A 19,045-nucleotide genomic window follows, 5' to 3' on the forward strand; every position below is an offset into this window, starting at 1 on the left:
CTGATCCCCCTGGTTTGATGGTAATGACAGACTAGGATATATGCCAAGAAATGAGGTCACAGAATATGGTTGAATACAATTCTGTGCTGATGATGCCTCCGTGCCTGATAGATATCCAGTTTTGAGTTACTAAATCCATTTAGCATGGTGATATGAATAAGGATATTCTCAATATGAGGACAGGAACTTGTCTCCACTAGGACCATGAAGTGGTCTCTCCTGCTGATACTGTTATGAATGGTTGCAATAGCAGCTGGAGATTGTGAGTCAAAGGTCAAGTAGATTTTTCTTTCAAATAAAACAGAAAGTGCTGGAGAAATTCAGCAAGTCTGGCAACATCTGGGGAGAAAGAAAAACAGAATTATCACTTCCAGTCCAATACAACACTTCTAAAGGAGAGTTTCAAAGAGTCACTTCAGATTCAAAACACTAGCTCTGCTTTTTTTTCTCTCTCTCCACAGATGCTTCCAGATCTACTGATCTTCTCCAGCACATTTTTTTAATGTCAGATATTCATTATACACAGCATTTTGCTTTTATTTGCTCTTGTTGATTCCCTCACCACTTGTTACAGAGACAGTCGAGCTTTGTATTCTTTAGGACTCAGTGTTATTGATGAGCCATCCTTGGTGAATGACATTGAAATCCAGAGTACATTCGATGCCCTTGCAACCCTTAGTGCTTCCTCCAAATGGTGTTCAATTCAGAGGAGTTGGCTGGAAGTTTCATAGAACATAGAACAGTACAGCATTGGAACAACCCCTTTAGCCCACCATGTCTGACCATGATATCAATCTAAACTATTCCCATCTGGCCTCACATGGTCCATATCTGTCTATTCCTGGCCAGTTCAGTTATCAGTCTAAATGCCTTTTAAATGTTGTTATCGTGTCTTCTTCTAGCATCTCCCTGGTAGCGCATCCCAAGCACTAACCACCCTCTGTGTAACAAACATCCATGATACATCTCCTTTAAACTTTCCCTCTCGCACCTTAAGCCTATGGCTCCTCATATTTGATATTTCCATCCTAAAAAAAAGACTCCAGCTATCCACCCTATCCATGCTTCTCATAATTTTACCAGTTCACCCAAGTCAGCCCTCAGCCCTAATTTCCTTGCTCACTTCACTTGATTATCTTGATGCATTTGCAGATATGTTCTATTTTGTTCAAAAAGCACACAATCTGTAAGCAGTCAACATTTTTTATAATCATTTTTTTATGTGACATTTTATAAATTCCTACTTTGGAAATAGAACCAGTCTGACTCAAAAGTGGAATACATACAGACTCTAATTTCACACCTTTAATGCATTATCTGAGCTGAGATGTCACTTTTTTTTATAAAATCTTAACTTATCTCAGGAATGTGACTTGAAAGAAGTTCTGGAATTTACATATTAATGAATTGAAACCTGCAACCCATTTTAAAAGATGAAAGACTTAACAACAATCTAGGTTTGTTCAATATATCGCATCAATGTATGAAACAATGATCTTCTGCAATAAATTCTATGTCTTATGATCCAACTCCACTAGCTATCTGATGAAGTGCAGTGCTCTGAAAGCTTGTATTTGCAAATAAACCTATTGGACAATAACCTGGTGTCATGTGATTTTTAACTTTGCCCACTCCATCCTACACCAGCACCTCCATATTATTTCACTTGATGGCATGAGGTTCATGGAATCCAAAGTCAATATTGAAGACTCCCAGGGAAAGTCCTTCCTGAATGAATACTACTGTGCTCCCACCTTTGGTAGTTTTGTCCTCCCAGTGGGACTGGACATACCTAGTGATGATAATGGTGAAGTCTGGGGCATTGCATGTAAGATATTACTCTGTGTGTATGACTATGTTATTTGAGACAAGCATGAGTTCCTCTTTTAAACTAGGCTCAAGACCCCCCCCCCCAGATTTTGGTGAGGATTTTGGAGGTTCAACTGGGCTGTATTTGCTGCTGGTTAAAACAATGACTGCAGATGCTGGAAACCAGATTCTGGATTAGTGGTGCTGGAAGAGCACAGCAGTTCAGGCAGCATCCAAGGAGCAGCGAAATCGACATTTCGGGCAAAAGCCCTTCATCAGGAATAAAGGCAGAGAGCCTGAAGCATGGAGAGATAAGCTAGAGGAGGGTGGGGGTGGGGAGAAAGTAGCATAGAGTACAATAGGTGAGTGGGGGAGGGGATGAAGCTGATAGGTCAGGGAGGAGAGGGTGGAGTGGATAATTGGAAAAGGAGATAGGCAGGTAGGACAAGTCCAGACAAGTCATGGGGACAGTGCTGAGCTGGAAGTTTGGAACTAGGGTGAGGTGGGGGAAGGGGAAATGAGGAAACTGTTGAAGTTCACATTGATGCCCTGGGGTTGAAGTGTTCCGAGGCGGAAGATGAGGTGTTCTTCCTCCAGGCGTCTGGTGGTGAGGGAGCGGCAATGAAGGAGGCCCAGTGAATGAGATTGTCGGTGGAAGGGTACTGTTGGGGACATCTGGAGAGGAAAAAAGGAGGGCTTGGAGGCCCTGGTCATGGCGGATGGAGGTGTATTTTTTGCTGCTGTTTCTGGTGCATGAGTTGACGCCAAGTGGTCCATTCAGATAAGAAATGATTGTCTTGCTAGGCCATCTTAGACAGCATTTAAAATTCATCCACATTACATGTTCTAGAGTAAGATATTTACCAGGACGAGTCAAGATTGCCTTCTGGAAAGGATGTTAGGAAACCTAACGGATTTGTTTTAGAAAAATGAACAGTGGCTGCCTGGTCACCATTCGGCCAGATTTAATAATTCCAGATTTAGTTTCTCATTGAATTTAAATTTCACCATCTACCATTGTGCTCTTTGAATCCAGGTTCCCAAAACAATAACTTAGGTTTCTGCATGATTAGTCCAATGACATTTGCTCCACATCACCACTTCTGCACAATGGAGGATCGTCATCTGGTATGGATAATTACAAAGATTACAAGAAAAATTTCCCCATCTCAGATCCAAATAATTAGTCTGACACAATTTGGTGTGGCATTCATTCCTCAGTTGGAAAGCGTAACTTCCTTGTTGAGCTCATACAAAATTCTGTATATTTTAAGGAGATAATCTCTCATTCTTCTGAACTTTAGAGAACATGGATCCAATTCATTCAGTTCCTCGCTGTAGGACTACACTCCCAGGGACCAATCTCGCTAAACTTCACTTTGCTCCCTCCACCACAAAGATATCCTTCCTTAGCTATGGGGATTTAAACCATGCACAATTTTTCACTAGCATTCTCACCAAAATCTTGGGCAATTGAAGGAAAGCTTCTTCATTGTCAACTCTAATCGGCTGTAATAAAGACCAAGATGTGATTAACCTTCCTAATTACTTTCTGCTGCATTCTAACTATCTCTGTTTCCTATAAGTACACACATGTTCTTCCAAACATAAACCTTTATGATTTTCAAATACTTTAAAAGATAGACTCTCTTTATCTTTGAGTGATAGACATCTTGCTCCACAAATGTTCCCTAATGTATCATATGCTCTCCTGATGATTGGACGAGCAGATGATTGTCATGAGCCAGATATAGAGTGGGTATTTCTTAGCAGCCAGCTTCTATCAAGATCATAAATGCATGGTCATATATGACTAATGTTAACGGAGTAACAGCTCTTGGGGCTCTGGTAAATGATACTTTCTAAAAGGTTAGATCTCCTCCTCCTCCTTACATGCACAGCCACATTTCCCTGTTTTCTGTGCTCCATATCCAAGTGATGCAGGAGCCCAAGGGGAACTGCAAATATTGTTTACTTGATTGAAATAGGTTCATCCCATAAGTCAATCAACTCCATTAATGTGTCTGTCAAGATCTGGCACCACTCCCTTGTAAAACAGCTTCAGTAACACTAAAAATAGGGCTTCCGTAAAGCCTACACTAGCCTCTGAAAATCAATAGAACCTTTCATGAAAGTTGGACAATGATTCTTTTATATAATGCTGTTGGTACAGATGATGCGAAGTCCATTGTTCAGTTGAATGCATGTTGCCTGGGAGTGATGAAGAAAATATGTTGGCAGTGTTAGAAGAAGTTTAATGTTGCAGACCACCCAATCTGCGTGTTTGTGGAACATGGTAGACAGTGTCATGCTGGAAAAGCACTGCAGGTCAGTTAGCGTCCAAAGAGCAGGTGAATTGACGTTTGGGGCACAAGCCCTTCAACAGCAATGTGGCTTGTGGGCCAAGGGGGCTGAGAGATAAATGGGAGGGGGTTGGGGCTGGAGGGGGGGGAAACAATATAGCTGGGAATGCAATAGGTAAATGGTGAGGGAGAAGCTGATAGGTCGAAGAGGAGGTAGAGTAGATAGATGGGAAAGACGATGAGCAGGTCAAGAGGGCAGTGCCAAGTTGGAGGCGTGGGACTGGGATAAAATGAGGGGAGGGGAAGTGAGGAAACTGGTGAAATCCACATTAATCCCGTGTGGTTGCAGGGTCCCAAGGCAGAAGATGAGGCATTCTTCCTCCAAGCATCGGGCGATTAGAGTTTTGCAATGAAGGAGGCCCAGGACCTGCATGTCCTTTGTGGAGTGGGAGGGGAAGTTGGAGTGTTCAGCCACTGGGCAGTGGGATTGGTTGTGCGGGCGTCCCAGAGATGTTCTCTGAAACAATCCAAAAGTTGGCTTCCTGTCTCCTCCTCTCTGGATAATGAATGGTACACCTTTGCTGCCTTATGAAATCAAACGTGAATATATTTGCACTTTCAGGCTTCCACACCAGCACCAGTAATGCTTTGGGACCCAATTTTGTGGTGGCTAATACCTGACATACTTGTAGAAAACATTAACTCCTTGGACACTTCGAGTGAACTTATTACCCACCTCAATATTTCTTTGCTTTTCTTCAGTCAGTATGCACTGAGATAATTCTTCTAAAGTGTCCTTGTTATTATTTTCAGCTTTCACTTCATAGTAAATCTCCCAAATTACCCTAATGGGTTTGAAATCAGCTTGAAATTCAGGAGATTCATTTTTTCATCTATCTGCACTCATGCCATAAAATTAAATCTATGTTGTTTGAGTTATTATTCTCTTGAGTCACTTTCTACAAAAGACATAAAGCAAATGCTAAAATTGGAAGAACAGCTTCTAACAACTGATTGGGTATTAGATTTTTTTTAAAAAGCATCCTTTTGTAGATGATCCTTTTCCTTATTCACATTCATTTAGGATTATATTTTTTTCCCAAATACTCTTCCATCATTTCAATTGTTCACAAAATTTCAAACCTTGCACTTCAGAAAACATAAAGTAAGACCCTTTTTAGAAAGCCAATGAATAAAATGAAAGCTCATGGGAACCAAGATGCTGCTGTAAATTGGATTATTAGTAGGCAACAAGAAGCAGATAATAATTATTAATTATAATAGTTTTAATTTGGCATCCACAAAAACCTGATCCCTTAACGATCAATCCAGAAATTCATTAATGACCTTGACAAAGTTTTATAAACAATGTTCAAGCTTGCATGTTCTGTTCAAAAGAAAGATTTTATGAATAGAGAGACTCAAGTAATAACAATGTCACATTAGAATTAAGTTATGACCTGCAGATTAAATGGATGTATGCATATTGGGATATCCTGATTCCACAAGAGAGGTATTCTTGTTTCTTATAAATAATAACCTTTTTACATTTTCTTTGTAGTGTGCTGCCTGCTTATCTCAATGTGAAGTACTTCTGTTTTTTTTTGTACAGTTGCACAATAGCTGAAGCAGAATGGCTTGTCATTTGCTTGTATGGCACATTCAAGATTGCTATGTGTCCACAAACATTTGCAGTTCGGAGAGAATATTAGTGATGAGGCAAGAAAAATGATAAATGAGATTGATCTAAATGTGAAGTTTTGTCCAAGAAACCACAGCCTCAATTTCTTTTCCTACATTTCTACATTAAATATATCTATGATTTTATGTTGTCAATTGCTATAATTTTCCATCCTTAATGTTTAGAACAACATGAATTTCTGATTCACATTTAATGAAGAATATACAGGAAAATATAAATATTCCAAAATAGGCATAGACAGGATAGATTGAATGAAGCCTTAGAAGATTATAAAGGCGATAGGAGTATACTTAACAGGGAAATCAGGAGGGCAAAAAGGGGACATGAGATAGCTTTGGCAAATAGAATTAAGGAGAATCCATTAAGCACATTAAACACATTAAGCACAAAAGGGTTTTTACAAACACATTAAGGATAAAAGGGTAACTAGGGAGAGAATAGGGCCCCTCAAAGATCAGCAAGCTGGCCTTTGTGTGGAGCCACAGGAGATGGGGGAGATACTAAATGAGTATTTTGCATCAGTATTTACTGTGGAAAAGGATATGGATGATGTAGAATGTAGGAGATAGATGGTGACATCTTGAAAAATGTCCATATTACGGAGGAGAAAGTGCTGGATGTCTTGAAATGTATAAAAGTGGATAAATGTCCAAGACCTGATCAGATGTACCCTAGAACTCTGTGAGAAGCTGGGGAAGTGATTGCTGGGCCTCTTGCTGAGATATTTGTATCATTTGTAGTCGCTGGTGAGGTGCCGGAAGACTGCAGGTTGGTTAACGTGGTGCCATTGTTTTAGAAAGGTGATAAGGACAAGCCAGGGAACAAGAGACCAATGAGCCTGACATCAGTGGTGGGCAAGTTGTAGGAGGGAATCCTGAGGGACAGGATGGTACATGTATTTGGAAAGGCAAGGACTGATTAGGGATAGTCAACATGGCCTTGTGCGTGGGAAATCATGTCTCACAAACTTGATTGAGTTTTTTGAAGAAGCAACAAAGAGGATTGATGAGGGCAGAACAGTAGATGTGATCTATATGGACTTCAGTAAGGCATTTGACAAGGTTCCTCATGGGAGACTGATTATCAACGTTTGATCTCACGGAATACAGAGAGAACTAGCATTTGGATACAGAACTGGCTCAAAGGTCGAAGACAGAGGTTGGTGGTGGTGGTGGTGGTTGTTTTTCTGACTGGAGGCCTGCAATCAGTGGGGTGTTACAAGGATCGGTGCTGAGTCCGCTGCTTTTCATCATTTATATAAATGATTTGGATGTCAGCATAATAGGGGTAGAGTTAGTAAGTTTGCAGGTGACACCAAAATTAGTAGTGGACAGCAAAGAAGGTTACCTCAGATTACAACGGGATCTTGAACAGATGGGCCAATGGGCTGAGAAGTGGCAGATGGAGTTTAATTTAGATAAATGCGAGGTGCTGCATTTTGGGAAAGCAAATCAGATCAGGATTTATACACTTAATGGTAAGGTCATAAGGAGTGTTGCTGAATAAAGAGACCTTGGAGTGCAGGTTCATAGCTTCTTGAAAGTAGTATCGCAGGTAGATAGGATAGCAAAGAAGGCGTTCAGTGTGCTTTCGTTTATTGATCAGAGTGTTGAGTACAAGAGTTGGGAAGTCATGTTGTTGCTGTACAGGACATTAGCTGGGCCACTGTTGGAATATCGCATGCAATTCTGGTCTCCTTCCTATCGGAAAGATGTTGCAAAACTTGAAAGGGTTCAGAAAAGATTTACAAAGATGTTGCCAGGGTTGGAGGATTTGAGATTTATGGAGAGTCTGAACAGGCTGGGGCTGTTTTCCCTGGAGTGTCGGAGGCTGAGGGGTGACCTCATAGAGTTTTACAAAATTATGAGAGGCATGGATGGGATAAATAGACAATGTCTTTTCCCTGGGGTCAGGGAGTCCAGAACTAGAGGGCATAGGTTTAGGGTGAGAGGAGAAAGATATAAAAAAAAGCTAAGGGGCAACTTTTTCACACAAAGGGTGGTATGTGTATGGAATGAGCTGCCAGAGGAAGTGGTGGAGGCGAGTAAAATTGCAACATTTAAAAGGCATTTGGATGGGTATATGAATAGGAAGGATTTGGAGGGATATGGGCCGGGTGCTGGCAGGTGGGACTAGATTGGGGTAGGATGTCTACTCAGCAAGGATGGGTTGGACCAAAGGGTCTGTTTCCGTGTTGTGCATCTCTATGATTCTATAATTGTTGTTAACTAAGATCCAACTGGATCTTGCATCCAGTTCTGTGCACCATACTTAAGAAATAATTTGGGATCCTTTGAGACCGTAACCAGGGGATTTTCCAGAACGGCTCCAGGAGGTCAGGGATTTTAAGTGGAACGTTTGTTTTGGAGAAGTTGGGGCTGCTCTTATTGGAGTAAAGGTGATTAAAGGAAAATTTGTTCATGATGTACAAGATTGTGACAAGTTGAGATAAGGCAGACAGATAACCTGTTCTCATTAACTTACGATGCGACAAAATGGTGGGGGGGGGGGGGGCACAAGTATCAGGTTTTTGCAAGAAACATGGATCGAATGTGAAGAAGAACTTTTTTTGCACAGCAAGTGGTCAAGATCTGGACTTAATTGGCTGTGGAGCTGAAGTAATCAGTGACTTCACAATGTATTTGGTTGGTAACTTTGAGGACATCAACTTACAGGGCTGTGGAAATATGGGAGGGAAGGAGAACGTGAAACAACAGAATTCCTCACTTCCCTCATCCTTCCTTCCTCCTAAATCTTCATACTTTTAAAATCCAAGTTTAGGCACTACTTCTGATTTAATTTATATTATCTGTGATATTATTCAACTTTCTAGTAGCTATGGATCTTGCAACTCAAATAATCAGTATTATTTTGAATATTCCTACAATTTAAATTATGTTCCATTTTAAGAGATGATTTCAAAATATTGTTAAGTGAAATTCAGGATTTTTATGGCAACATTCAGATTTTAGAACACAGTGCTGATATTGACTATCAAATAACATGGAGAATAATTAGCTTTATGACTCAACTCTATTAAATCGATTGACATGTACATTCTGTCAATTAGTTAAAAAAAAACTCAAGTTCTTCTGACCTCTTAAAATATACGTTGGTATTCCTAACCTCAAAAATATCTAAGTGGTTTGATATCTAGAATTTCTAATCATCAGTTCTGTATTCCTACTGCAACTAAAGTGTAACTGCTCCAAGCAAATTATAAATTGGATAAAATATTTCTTTCACACCATGGGAAACTGAAAATTAAAAACACCTGCTCCAACATTGATCTTATTCAATTGGAGACTACACTAGTGCAGGAACTCATCTTGGATTCACAGTTCTTTGGTGTTTCTAGCTATATGAACTAAGTTGCCAGTTTGTGCATTTTTATTGTCAGTGACACATTTAATACAGTCCTCTAAAAGCTCAGAACTGCTAATTTAAAGGGAATCAATGATCAGCTAGATACTGTCAGAAATGCATAATGTACCTTCAGTTGATTTGTCCACTGTTGGCAAATGAATTTTTAAAATATTGGAATTTCAGAGAACAAAATTTAGGATTTGACTTGGAAATACTTGTGGAACTCACTGCATATCTTTTGTAAAAAAGAGGAGAACAGTGATTATTTGAATAAGTTATTTTTTTGATTTTCAGAACTGCTGTCATGGGACATAATTTTTAATATCAGACAAATTACAGTGGAGAAGTGTCAGTTCGAGGGAAAGGCTGACAAAGGGCTGATAGAAGAGAGAATGACACTTAAGACTTCAAAGCTCAAAAGATCAACAGTGTTTTAATTCAAGAATACTATGTGACAGTTATAACCTAATCAGACAGATAGTGGGTCAACGTCCTGCACCAACATAACATCCTCTGAGGCCAAAAGCAAGTGAGATACTTCTTGAAATATGTACATTGGGATCTGATGTTATCATCAGACTCAAGGCTGTAATATTGAGTGGTGCCTTGAAAGAGAGACGATTGTAATTTTCCTACCTGGTTGACAAAGTGCGAGGAAGACATGGTGCAAGGACAGGATTAAAAGAAATGCGCTGATCCGAGTTCAGGACCAGCATATTCCTGTGAGGTCGAAAGGTAGGGATTGCACGATTCAGGAACCCTGGATGATAAGAGATATTGAAAGCTTTGACAAAGCTTTCAATATCTCTTATCATCCAGGGTTGCTGGTCCTGAACTCGGATCAGCGCATTTCTTTTAATCCTGTCCTTGCACCATGTCCTCCTCGCACTTTGTTAACCAGGTAGGAAAATTACAATCGTCTCTCTTTTAAGGCACCACTCAATATTACAGCCTTGAGTCTGATGATAACATCAGATCCCAATGTACATATTTCAAGAAGTATCTCACTTGCATTTGGCCTCAGAGGATGTTATGTTGGTGCAGGACAGAAATAACAGAAATCAGACATGGCCTTTGAGGAATATAAAGGAAGCAGAAAATAACTTCAATAAGAAACTGGAGGGTGAAAAGGAGCCCTGAAATGTCCTTAGCAAATTGGATTAAGGAGAATTACAAGGCATTGTATATATGTATGTTAGGAGCAAGAGAGTAGTGACGGAAAGGGGTAGGTCCACTCTTGGACTCCAGTTATGCTTGGAGCCAGAGGAAGTGAGTGAGGTCCTTAATGAGTGAAGAATGGGTTTGCATAGGTATTCACCAAGGAAAAGGACATGGATGATGGCCAGATTTGGGAGGGGTATGTTGATATCCTAGGACATGTCAATGACAAAGAAGGAGGAGGAGATGTTGGGTGGCTTGAGAAACATTAAGGTAGCTCAGTCCCCAAGGCCTGATGGGATAATGAGGGAGGCAAAGTAGGAGATCGCTGGGGCCTTAACAGAGATCGTTGTATCCTCTTTCACCACTGACGAGGTCCCAGAAGACAGAAGAATAGCCAATGTTGTTCATTTATGTAAGAAGGGCAACTAGACTAATTCAGGAATTTATAAGCTGGTGATCCTTACATCATTGATCAGAAAATTATTGGAGAAGATTTGTAGGGACAGGACTTATTCACATTTAAAAAAGAATGGATTTCTTAGGGATAGTCAGCATGGCTTGATTTGATTGAGTTTCTTGAGGAAATTAAAAAGATGATCAATGAGGGTAGGACAAAGGATGTTGTCTACATGGACTTTACTAAGGCATCTGACAAGGTCCTCATGGTAGGCTGGTCCAGAAGATTAAGTCACATGGCATCCATAGTGAGTTGGTAAGATGGATACAGAATTGGCTTGGTCATAGAAGACAGATAGTAGTGTCTGAGCAGTGTTTTTCTGACTGGAGGTTTGTGACCGGTGGTGTTTCACCAGGATCAGTGCTGGGACCTTTCATGTTGGTTTATGTAAATATATATATAATACATATATAATATATTTTAATCATTTGGATGATAATTAGATACTCGATTAGTACACTTGTGGACAATACAAACATTAGTGGAGTTGTGGATAGTGAGAAAGATTATCAAATGATACAGTATGATCTCGATCAGTTGGAGAAATCGAGTTTAATCCCAACAAGTGTGAGGTGATGCATTTAGGCTGGTCAAATGCAAGAAGAAAATAATAGCAAGATCTTTTGGAGCACTGAAAGTACAGAAGGATCTGGGAGTCCAAGTTTGTGGGTCCCTGAATGTGGCAATACAATTGGATAAGGTGGTAAAGAAGGCTTACAGCATGCTTGCCTACATTGGGACATTCAGTATAAAAGTTAGCAAGACATGTTGCATCTGTATAAAGCTTTAGCTCAGCCACATTTGCAGTATTGCATCTAATTCTAATTGTCACTCTACAGGAAGAATGTGGAGGCTTTGGAGAGGGTGTAAAGTAGGTTTACCAGGATATTGCCTGTAGGAGCTGTAAAAAGAGGGTGGAGAATCTTAGATTGTTTTTGCTAAAGCATCAGAGGCTGAGGGGCGACCTGATAAAAGTTGGGAAAATCATGAGTGGCATGGATAGGGTAGATATTCAGAATCTTTTTCCCTGAGTGGAAATGTCAAATTCTCAGGGGACATGGGTTCAAGACAACAGGGAGGGGAAATTTAAAAGCAATATGGTAGGCATGTTTTTACACAGAGGGTGGCAGACACCTGGAACATGCTGGGAGAAAGTGAGGACTGCAGATGCTGGAGATCAGAATCAAAAAGTGTGGCACTGGAAAAGCACAGCTGGTCAGGTAGCATTGGAGGATCAGGAGAGTCGATGTCTGGAGCATAAGCTCTTCAACAGGAATGTGGGTGGGGTCCAAGTAGCTGAGAGATAAATAGGAGGGGGTGGGGCTAGGAAAAGGTAGATGGAATGGGATAGGTGCATGAGGGTGGGGGTGATGGTGATAGGTCGGAATGGAGGGTGGGAAGGAAGATGGACAGGTAGGACTGTCCAAGAGGGTGGTGCCGAGTTGGAGGTTTGGATCTGGGATGATGGGGGTAATGAGGGGAGATGAGGAAACTGGTGAAATCAACATTGATTCTGTGTAGTTGGAGGGTCCCAAGGCTGACGTGCTCTTCCTCCAGTCGTCAGATGGCGAGGCTTTGGTGGTGGAGGAGGCCCAGGACTTGCATATCCTTGGTGGAGTGGGAGGGGGAGTTGAAGTGATTGGCCACAGGATGGTGGGGTTGTTTAGTACGTTTGTCCAAGAGTTCCACAAGTTGGTGTCCTGTCTCCCCAATGTCAAGGAACATGATGCCAAAGTAGGTGGTAGAAAAAACTAGAAAGTTTAAGAGACATTTGGACAGACATATGAACAGGCAAGGAATCGAGGGATATGGATTATGTGCAGGCAGATAGGATTAGTTCAGAATGGCATCATGGTTGGCATAGACATAGTGGGCTGAAGGGCCTGTTTTAGTGCTGTACTTTTCTATGTTGTATGATTTTCACGTTTGATTACTTTTCTTTTGAAGCCAAGAGGAACAGAAGTATTGCTTCATCCCCTTTTCCGAGATAGATAACAATTACAAAGCTGCCACTTTTTGACATACCTCCTGAGCGAACCTCCCTTGGTGCAATATGACACCATTCCGCCCTTCAACTTTGTAGTAGTGAGTAGGTGTGGACCAGAATTAAAGGTACACTGCTCACACTCATGTAGTAACACCATCCCTAACCCTATTCCTGTTCTTGGTTCAATAACATTAATTATACTTGTTAAGAATTTGATTACAGAAGATAATCAATTACGATTTTATTTAAATTTTGGTCAGCAGAGCTAAGCATAAAATCTTTCAGCTCAAGAAAATTACTGAATTGAATGCCTTATCATAATGCAACTTAAAAGCTAATAGCTTTAAGGAAAAACAACTACAGGATAATTAATGCACAGATACACAAGAGTGTATGAGGTAAATGATAAAAAGCTACATTACAAACAAAATTGAGAATCTAAACTTTACATGGGATAATTCCAGTGGATCTTTTCTGAACTCTTAGTAGAACATCCCATCAATATTTAGTAGAAATTTTGTAAATGGCTATCTTAAACTAAAAACTGCAGTCATCAGAATCTGCTACTGATAATCAGTGATGAATTTGAGGAAAACTGTATGATCTTTCTATGCAAAAAAAAACAAGTAATTGATGCAGTCTATCATTTAAATACAGTTCCTGTCGCTTGATTGCAATGGATGAAATTACTTATTTTTGTGCAACTGGATAACAGAGAATACTTACATATACTGTTCTACTGCACTATTATTCTATGTCAGAGCTTTAATTTCTTTTCTAATATACTTTCTTCACCTGTGATCTAACAGATGTAGCTGATTTATCTCACTGATAAATTATTTCTAACATTCTTGGTAGCTATCATTTTAGTACGCATTTTTGGCATGTTCCATACCTTTGAATAAAAATTCCTTCTCAATATTATGTCAAAATATGCTTTAAGAATAATCTTTTCATATAAAATAATGTATTTACTTAAATTAATTAAATGTACAATTGTAGCCACATAAGTTTCTATTTATTTTGGCACTTTCTACTCCAGTGCATAGCATCGATACGCTCCATTGTAACAGCTTTAACAACAATAAAAATGGCAATTTGGTGCTATGAAGCACATTTGTAAAATATTGCATTATTTAACACCTTAGTTTCTAACATTTGCTTTGGCCATAGCACACAGCAGATTGTGCCCACATGGCAGAAAAAGAAGAGATACAATTGATAAATCTGAGATAATAGCAATTACTTAAACAAACTCAACATTAAATGTGAAGACTCATCCAGTTCTGTTTTTCTTATCTGAATTGGAATTGAATAGGAATAGGATCTGAATAGGAAGCTATCCACTTCAAATGCTTTTTACTGTGCCTTGGTACACGTGACAATAAATTCAATTCAACTCAATTCAATGCAATTCAATTCAAATGGCATGAAGTTACCTAATTGTTACTGCCTGTAATTTTCATTATGAGTCCACGCTCTGATCTCTGCAAAGCTCCAAGATAATAGCCGACAAAACAAAATCACATGCATTTTCCAACACCAAATCAGATCTTGTGGCCTCAGACAAAATCACATACAATTGCATAACTGGCAAAAGATTAACAGGACCAAAAGGAATCAATCCAGCTGCTCTTTCTTTCAATTGTTGCACAATCGGAACTGCACTTAAACAAACAAAACTGACCTACCTGGAGTGTTCAACAGTCGCGACATCCTGCAGGAATATGACACATATTGTTCACAATACTCTGCACTTTTTGTAACAGCGGAGATCTGATTCAGTGAGGTGCTATAGTTCAACTTCACAACAACAGGTTTCTCTGGAGTAGATCCCGAAATTGTTCTTTGCTGTGGCATGTCATGGTATAATGTCGTCCAGACCTTATCCTCTGTAAGAAACAAGGAAATCAGAATCATCAAATGTTTGTATCCACTACTGAGAGTCAAGACTGTTAGCTTTACTGCAAATTTACAGAATTCGCAGATATGCCAAAGAGTATAATGCCACAGCAGGGTTAGTATCTGGGGGCATGGGGAGGAGGGGTGTTTGTTAGTCAGAACCCCTGGAAAGAAAGCACAAAGTTTGCATTGGTTTTACAGATATACGATGGACCTTCCTCCAAAGTTATGTCAGATGAGTGAAAGAGGTTTCCAAGAAAATTCACCCCATCAGCCCAGTGAAGTATTCATTTACATAGCTTGCAAGAAAACAATTGAATATGTTGTTGTTTGGTAAACACTGCCAAGGTCTTTTATTTCTACTCCCTGAAATAAGAAAAAAATGTTCCACCATTTCACATAACTCCTCTAACATTTTAATCTCAGAGGTGGATTTTTGTAAATTCATTTCTATTTCAACAAAGTAAAGGTGAATAAAAGCAAATGGATGGTTAATGTTCACGTTTCAAATTATTTGAAAGTATTATTTGCTAACACTGGAAATCTTAGAGTTAACTTTGAAGCCTGTTTCTTCCTAAATGGCTATAGATGGAGAAGTTTATGAATATATGAATGTATGAAATAGAAGCCATAGTAGACCAATTCACCCTGTGAGCCTGCTTCTCCATTCATTATGATAATGGCTGATCTGTTTATCTTTTGAATTTCACTTTCCCATCAACGGTGATAACTTTTGATTCTCTTGCTTAATCGACCTACGTCAATTCTAAGATAATTTAATGATCTCAGTTCCTCCACCTTCTGAGACTTAGAGAATCAAAGTCACAAAACAGTCTAAAAAAAAAGAAAATCTCTTTATCTTAGTCCTAAAAGGGAGACTTCTAATTTTAAACCATCCACAAGAGGAAGCATCCTTTCCTTGTCAAGCTCATTTGGGATCTTATACATTTCAATCAACCTACCCCTCACGCTTCTAAGTTCCAGTGGAAACAAACCCAGCCTGTCCAATCTACTGTCATAAGACAAACCTGTCCAGGTATCAATTCAAAAATGATCTATATCTTTCCTTAAATAAGGAGATGACAACTATACAAAGTATTTAAGATGCGATCTTACAAGGGCATTGTATGACTGAAGAACAACATCCTTACTTTTACGTTCAATTCCTCTTGCATTAAATGACAGCATCCCATTAGCCTTATTGATTACATCCTGTACCTGCATACCAATTTTTTTCTGATCTATGCACTAGAGCACCAAGATCTCTTTGCACCTCAGAATTCAGCAGTCATTTTTCTCTTTGAGTAATATCCAGCTTTTTTATTATTTTTTATCAAAGTGAACTTCACACATTTTCTCACATTATAATCCATCTGTCATTTTTTTTTGTCTACTCACTCAATGTATCTATTTCCATCTGAAAACTTCTCATGCCCTCTTCACAATATTCTTCTCCATTATATGCTTCATCTGCAAATTTAGTTACCATGCTTTCAAACCTCTCATGCAGTAATTGAGGCAACTTATAAAAAGTTGAGACACCAGAGGGGAGTCAGACAGGATTCCACTTGTCATACCCTGTCAATTAGACAAGGACCTATTTATACATATTCTTTTCTTTCCTGCCAGCCAGCCAATCTTAACTCCATGCTAATAAACTATCTACTGCCCATGAGCTTTTCTTTTCCACAATAACCTTTGATGTGGCACCTCAAATCCTTCTGGAAATTCAAGTACAGTACATGTACAGGCTCCCCTTTATTCACAGCTCATTAATGTTGCTACAAGGAAAGGTGCAAGCAAAGCCAACAGCATCAGAAATACTTATTCAATTCTCATCATGTCACATAGAACTGAATAAATGACATGTGTAAGACAGCCAAATCCCAATCCATAAGTAATTTAGTACAAGTTGAAAGGTAACTCAGTAAGTACATGCCAGCTTCTTGTCTAAAAATAGGTTTCACACAGGACAAAGTCTGTTGGAGCAAAGATTCATAAAAGGAAATTAGCAATGAGAAATGTTTGATCTAGCAAGTTCATTGCATTTTGATTAGACTCAACCCAATTTTCTTGCCAAACTCCACAGATTCAGGCAGAATGAGTTTATAAGACACAGCTCAAAGATAAGAAAATAAATGAATAAATTATTTTCCTTTCAAGGAATTAAGATGGATTGTTCGACTGTCCACAGCTTTATTTACCAAACAAAGAACAAATAAGTTAAATAAAACTAATCCTTGTTGAATTAAATGTTGTTGTAAAAACAAAGGGTTGATTCTAAGTTTTTTTGGCTTAAGTTTGAGTTGTGTCAAATTTTTTTGACGGCCTGAGGAGAGGTAACTACCAGATACTGGCTGAACTCTCCTGAGGTCATCCAGGGGTTTCTAAAATGAAGAAGTTGGTAAACAGTTATGTCTGGTGGTCAGATTGGATGCAGACTCAGCCACATGAGCGAGAGAGTGCCCAGAGTGCTAACAAGGACAAAATCACCTATGGCCAGGTAATCCCTGGACTCAGTTACACATTGGCTATGCAGGTCTTTTCATGGTCTACATGTTCTTAGTCATTGTGGGTACCCAATCGAATTGGTTGGAGGTGCAAAGAATTCTTTTGTTAAATACGGGAATGATGAGAGAAAAATTGCGCATATCTTTTACAATACACAGACTCCCAAATGTGTTGGTCACAGACAACAGGCCATCATTTACCAGCAGAGCCTTTGAGTGTTTCCTAAAGTTGAGTGGTATTCAACATATATGGAGAGCTCCATAACATTCATTAGCCAATAGCCTGGCAGAAAGAGCAGTCCAAACTTTGAAGGCATGCTAAAAGAAACAACCTACAGCTTCACTAGAAAGTAATCTGTCCCAGTTCCTATCTGATTATAGGACCACCCATTATGCAACTACAGGGATCGTTCCAGCAGAGTTGTTAATCGGGAGAAGAATCTGATCTTTCTGGACTTTGGGTTGGGGTGGGGGGGGGGGGGGGGGGGGGGGGGAGAGGTGCTACACAGTGAACAGCATCAACAACACCAATGCCAGGCACATGATTCCACTAAGCGAGAGAGACACAATTTATTTCAGAGGATGAAGTAAGAACCACAGGAATGGCCCTGCATGGATAAGACATATGGTCAAAGTGAGGTCAGGTCCAGTGAAATATAAAGTTTGGGTAGGTGCGATGGTCCTGAACAAACACGTGGAACTTTATGAAAGCCTCCAACTCGCAAATGATGCAGGAGGAAAATGTGCCCGGCTCCTCATGTACCTTTCCAACTGTTCTGGAACCCACAGGTTCTTCCTCTCTATCAAGCATTGAAGATACTTTGGAATCTGAAATGGACACGGCAGATGCCACCACCACGTGCCTTTGCCACCTGAAGAAGAGTATGACTTTCTTCCAAGACGCTTAATGCACGAGAGGTGAGCTACTGTGCATTACAGATGGCCAGCTTCACAGGCAAGGTTAGAGGAACCTGACCCAGTGATAAAATACCCCTGGAGGAGCTACAAAGACGAGCTTATGTCCTCAGACTCCGAGTGTGGAGGAATGTAGTGATTGTAACAAGGTCAACCAAGTGGACCTCATAGAATATGAGTTCCCCAATTAGGGCTGCTAAACTGGTCCAAATACAGAGCCTTCACTCTGAGAGCTGGCTTTGAGGGAGCTGCGTGGCTGTTAAGGCCTCTCAATCTTTAAATAATGTTAAATGTTTTGATGACAGGATACTGACCTCTGTGGATTTGCTTTAGACACAGCCAATTTCTTTCCTTTTCACTTTTGATTTCCAACACAATGGAAGGCAACAGTGAATGCTTCTCCTCCAGTGGTTTCTAACCTCATTGTTGTGGTTCTGTTCGCCGAGCTGGGAATTTGTGTTGCAGACGTTTCGTCCCCTGTCTAGGTGACATCCTCAGTGCTTGGGAGCCTCATGTGAAGCACTTCAGTGATGTTTCCTCCGGCATTTATAGTGGTTTGAATCTGCCGCTTCCGGTTGTCAGTTCCAGCTGTCCGTTGCAGTGGTCGGTATATTGGGTCCAGGTCGATGTGCTTATTGATTGAATCTGTGGATGAGTGCCATGCCTCTAGGAATTCCTTGGCTGTTCTCTGTTTGGCTTGTCCTATAATAATAGTGTTGTCCCAGTCGAACTCATTTTGCTTGTCATCTGCGTGTGTGGCTACTAAGGATAGTTGGTCGTGTTGTTTCGTGGCTAGTTGGTGTTCATGGATGAGGATCGTTAGCTGTCTTCCTGTTTGTCCTATGTAGTGTTTTGTGCAGTCCTTGCATGGGATTTTGTACACCCGATACCCAGCATGAGCAAAACCAATGTAGTGTACAAAATCCCATGCAA

The 19,045-nt window shown here is 40.0% G+C and overlaps 1 protein-coding gene across 1 annotated transcript in view; it reads right to left on the reverse strand.

The window, feature by feature from the left end:
* Positions 1-19,045, reverse strand: part of LOC140480594 (contactin-associated protein-like 2) — a 2,042,618-nt gene that overhangs the window by 874,712 nt on the left and 1,148,861 nt on the right. The window contains exon 13 of the mRNA XM_072575654.1: positions 14,477-14,677. Within this exon, the coding sequence (XP_072431755.1) occupies positions 14,477-14,677 (201 nt within the window). The remainder of the gene's footprint in view (positions 1-14,476; positions 14,678-19,045) is intronic.

This window comes from Chiloscyllium punctatum, chromosome 8 (genome assembly GCF_047496795.1).
Source record: "Chiloscyllium punctatum isolate Juve2018m chromosome 8, sChiPun1.3, whole genome shotgun sequence".
Classification (NCBI taxonomy): domain Eukaryota; kingdom Metazoa; phylum Chordata; class Chondrichthyes; order Orectolobiformes; family Hemiscylliidae; genus Chiloscyllium; species Chiloscyllium punctatum.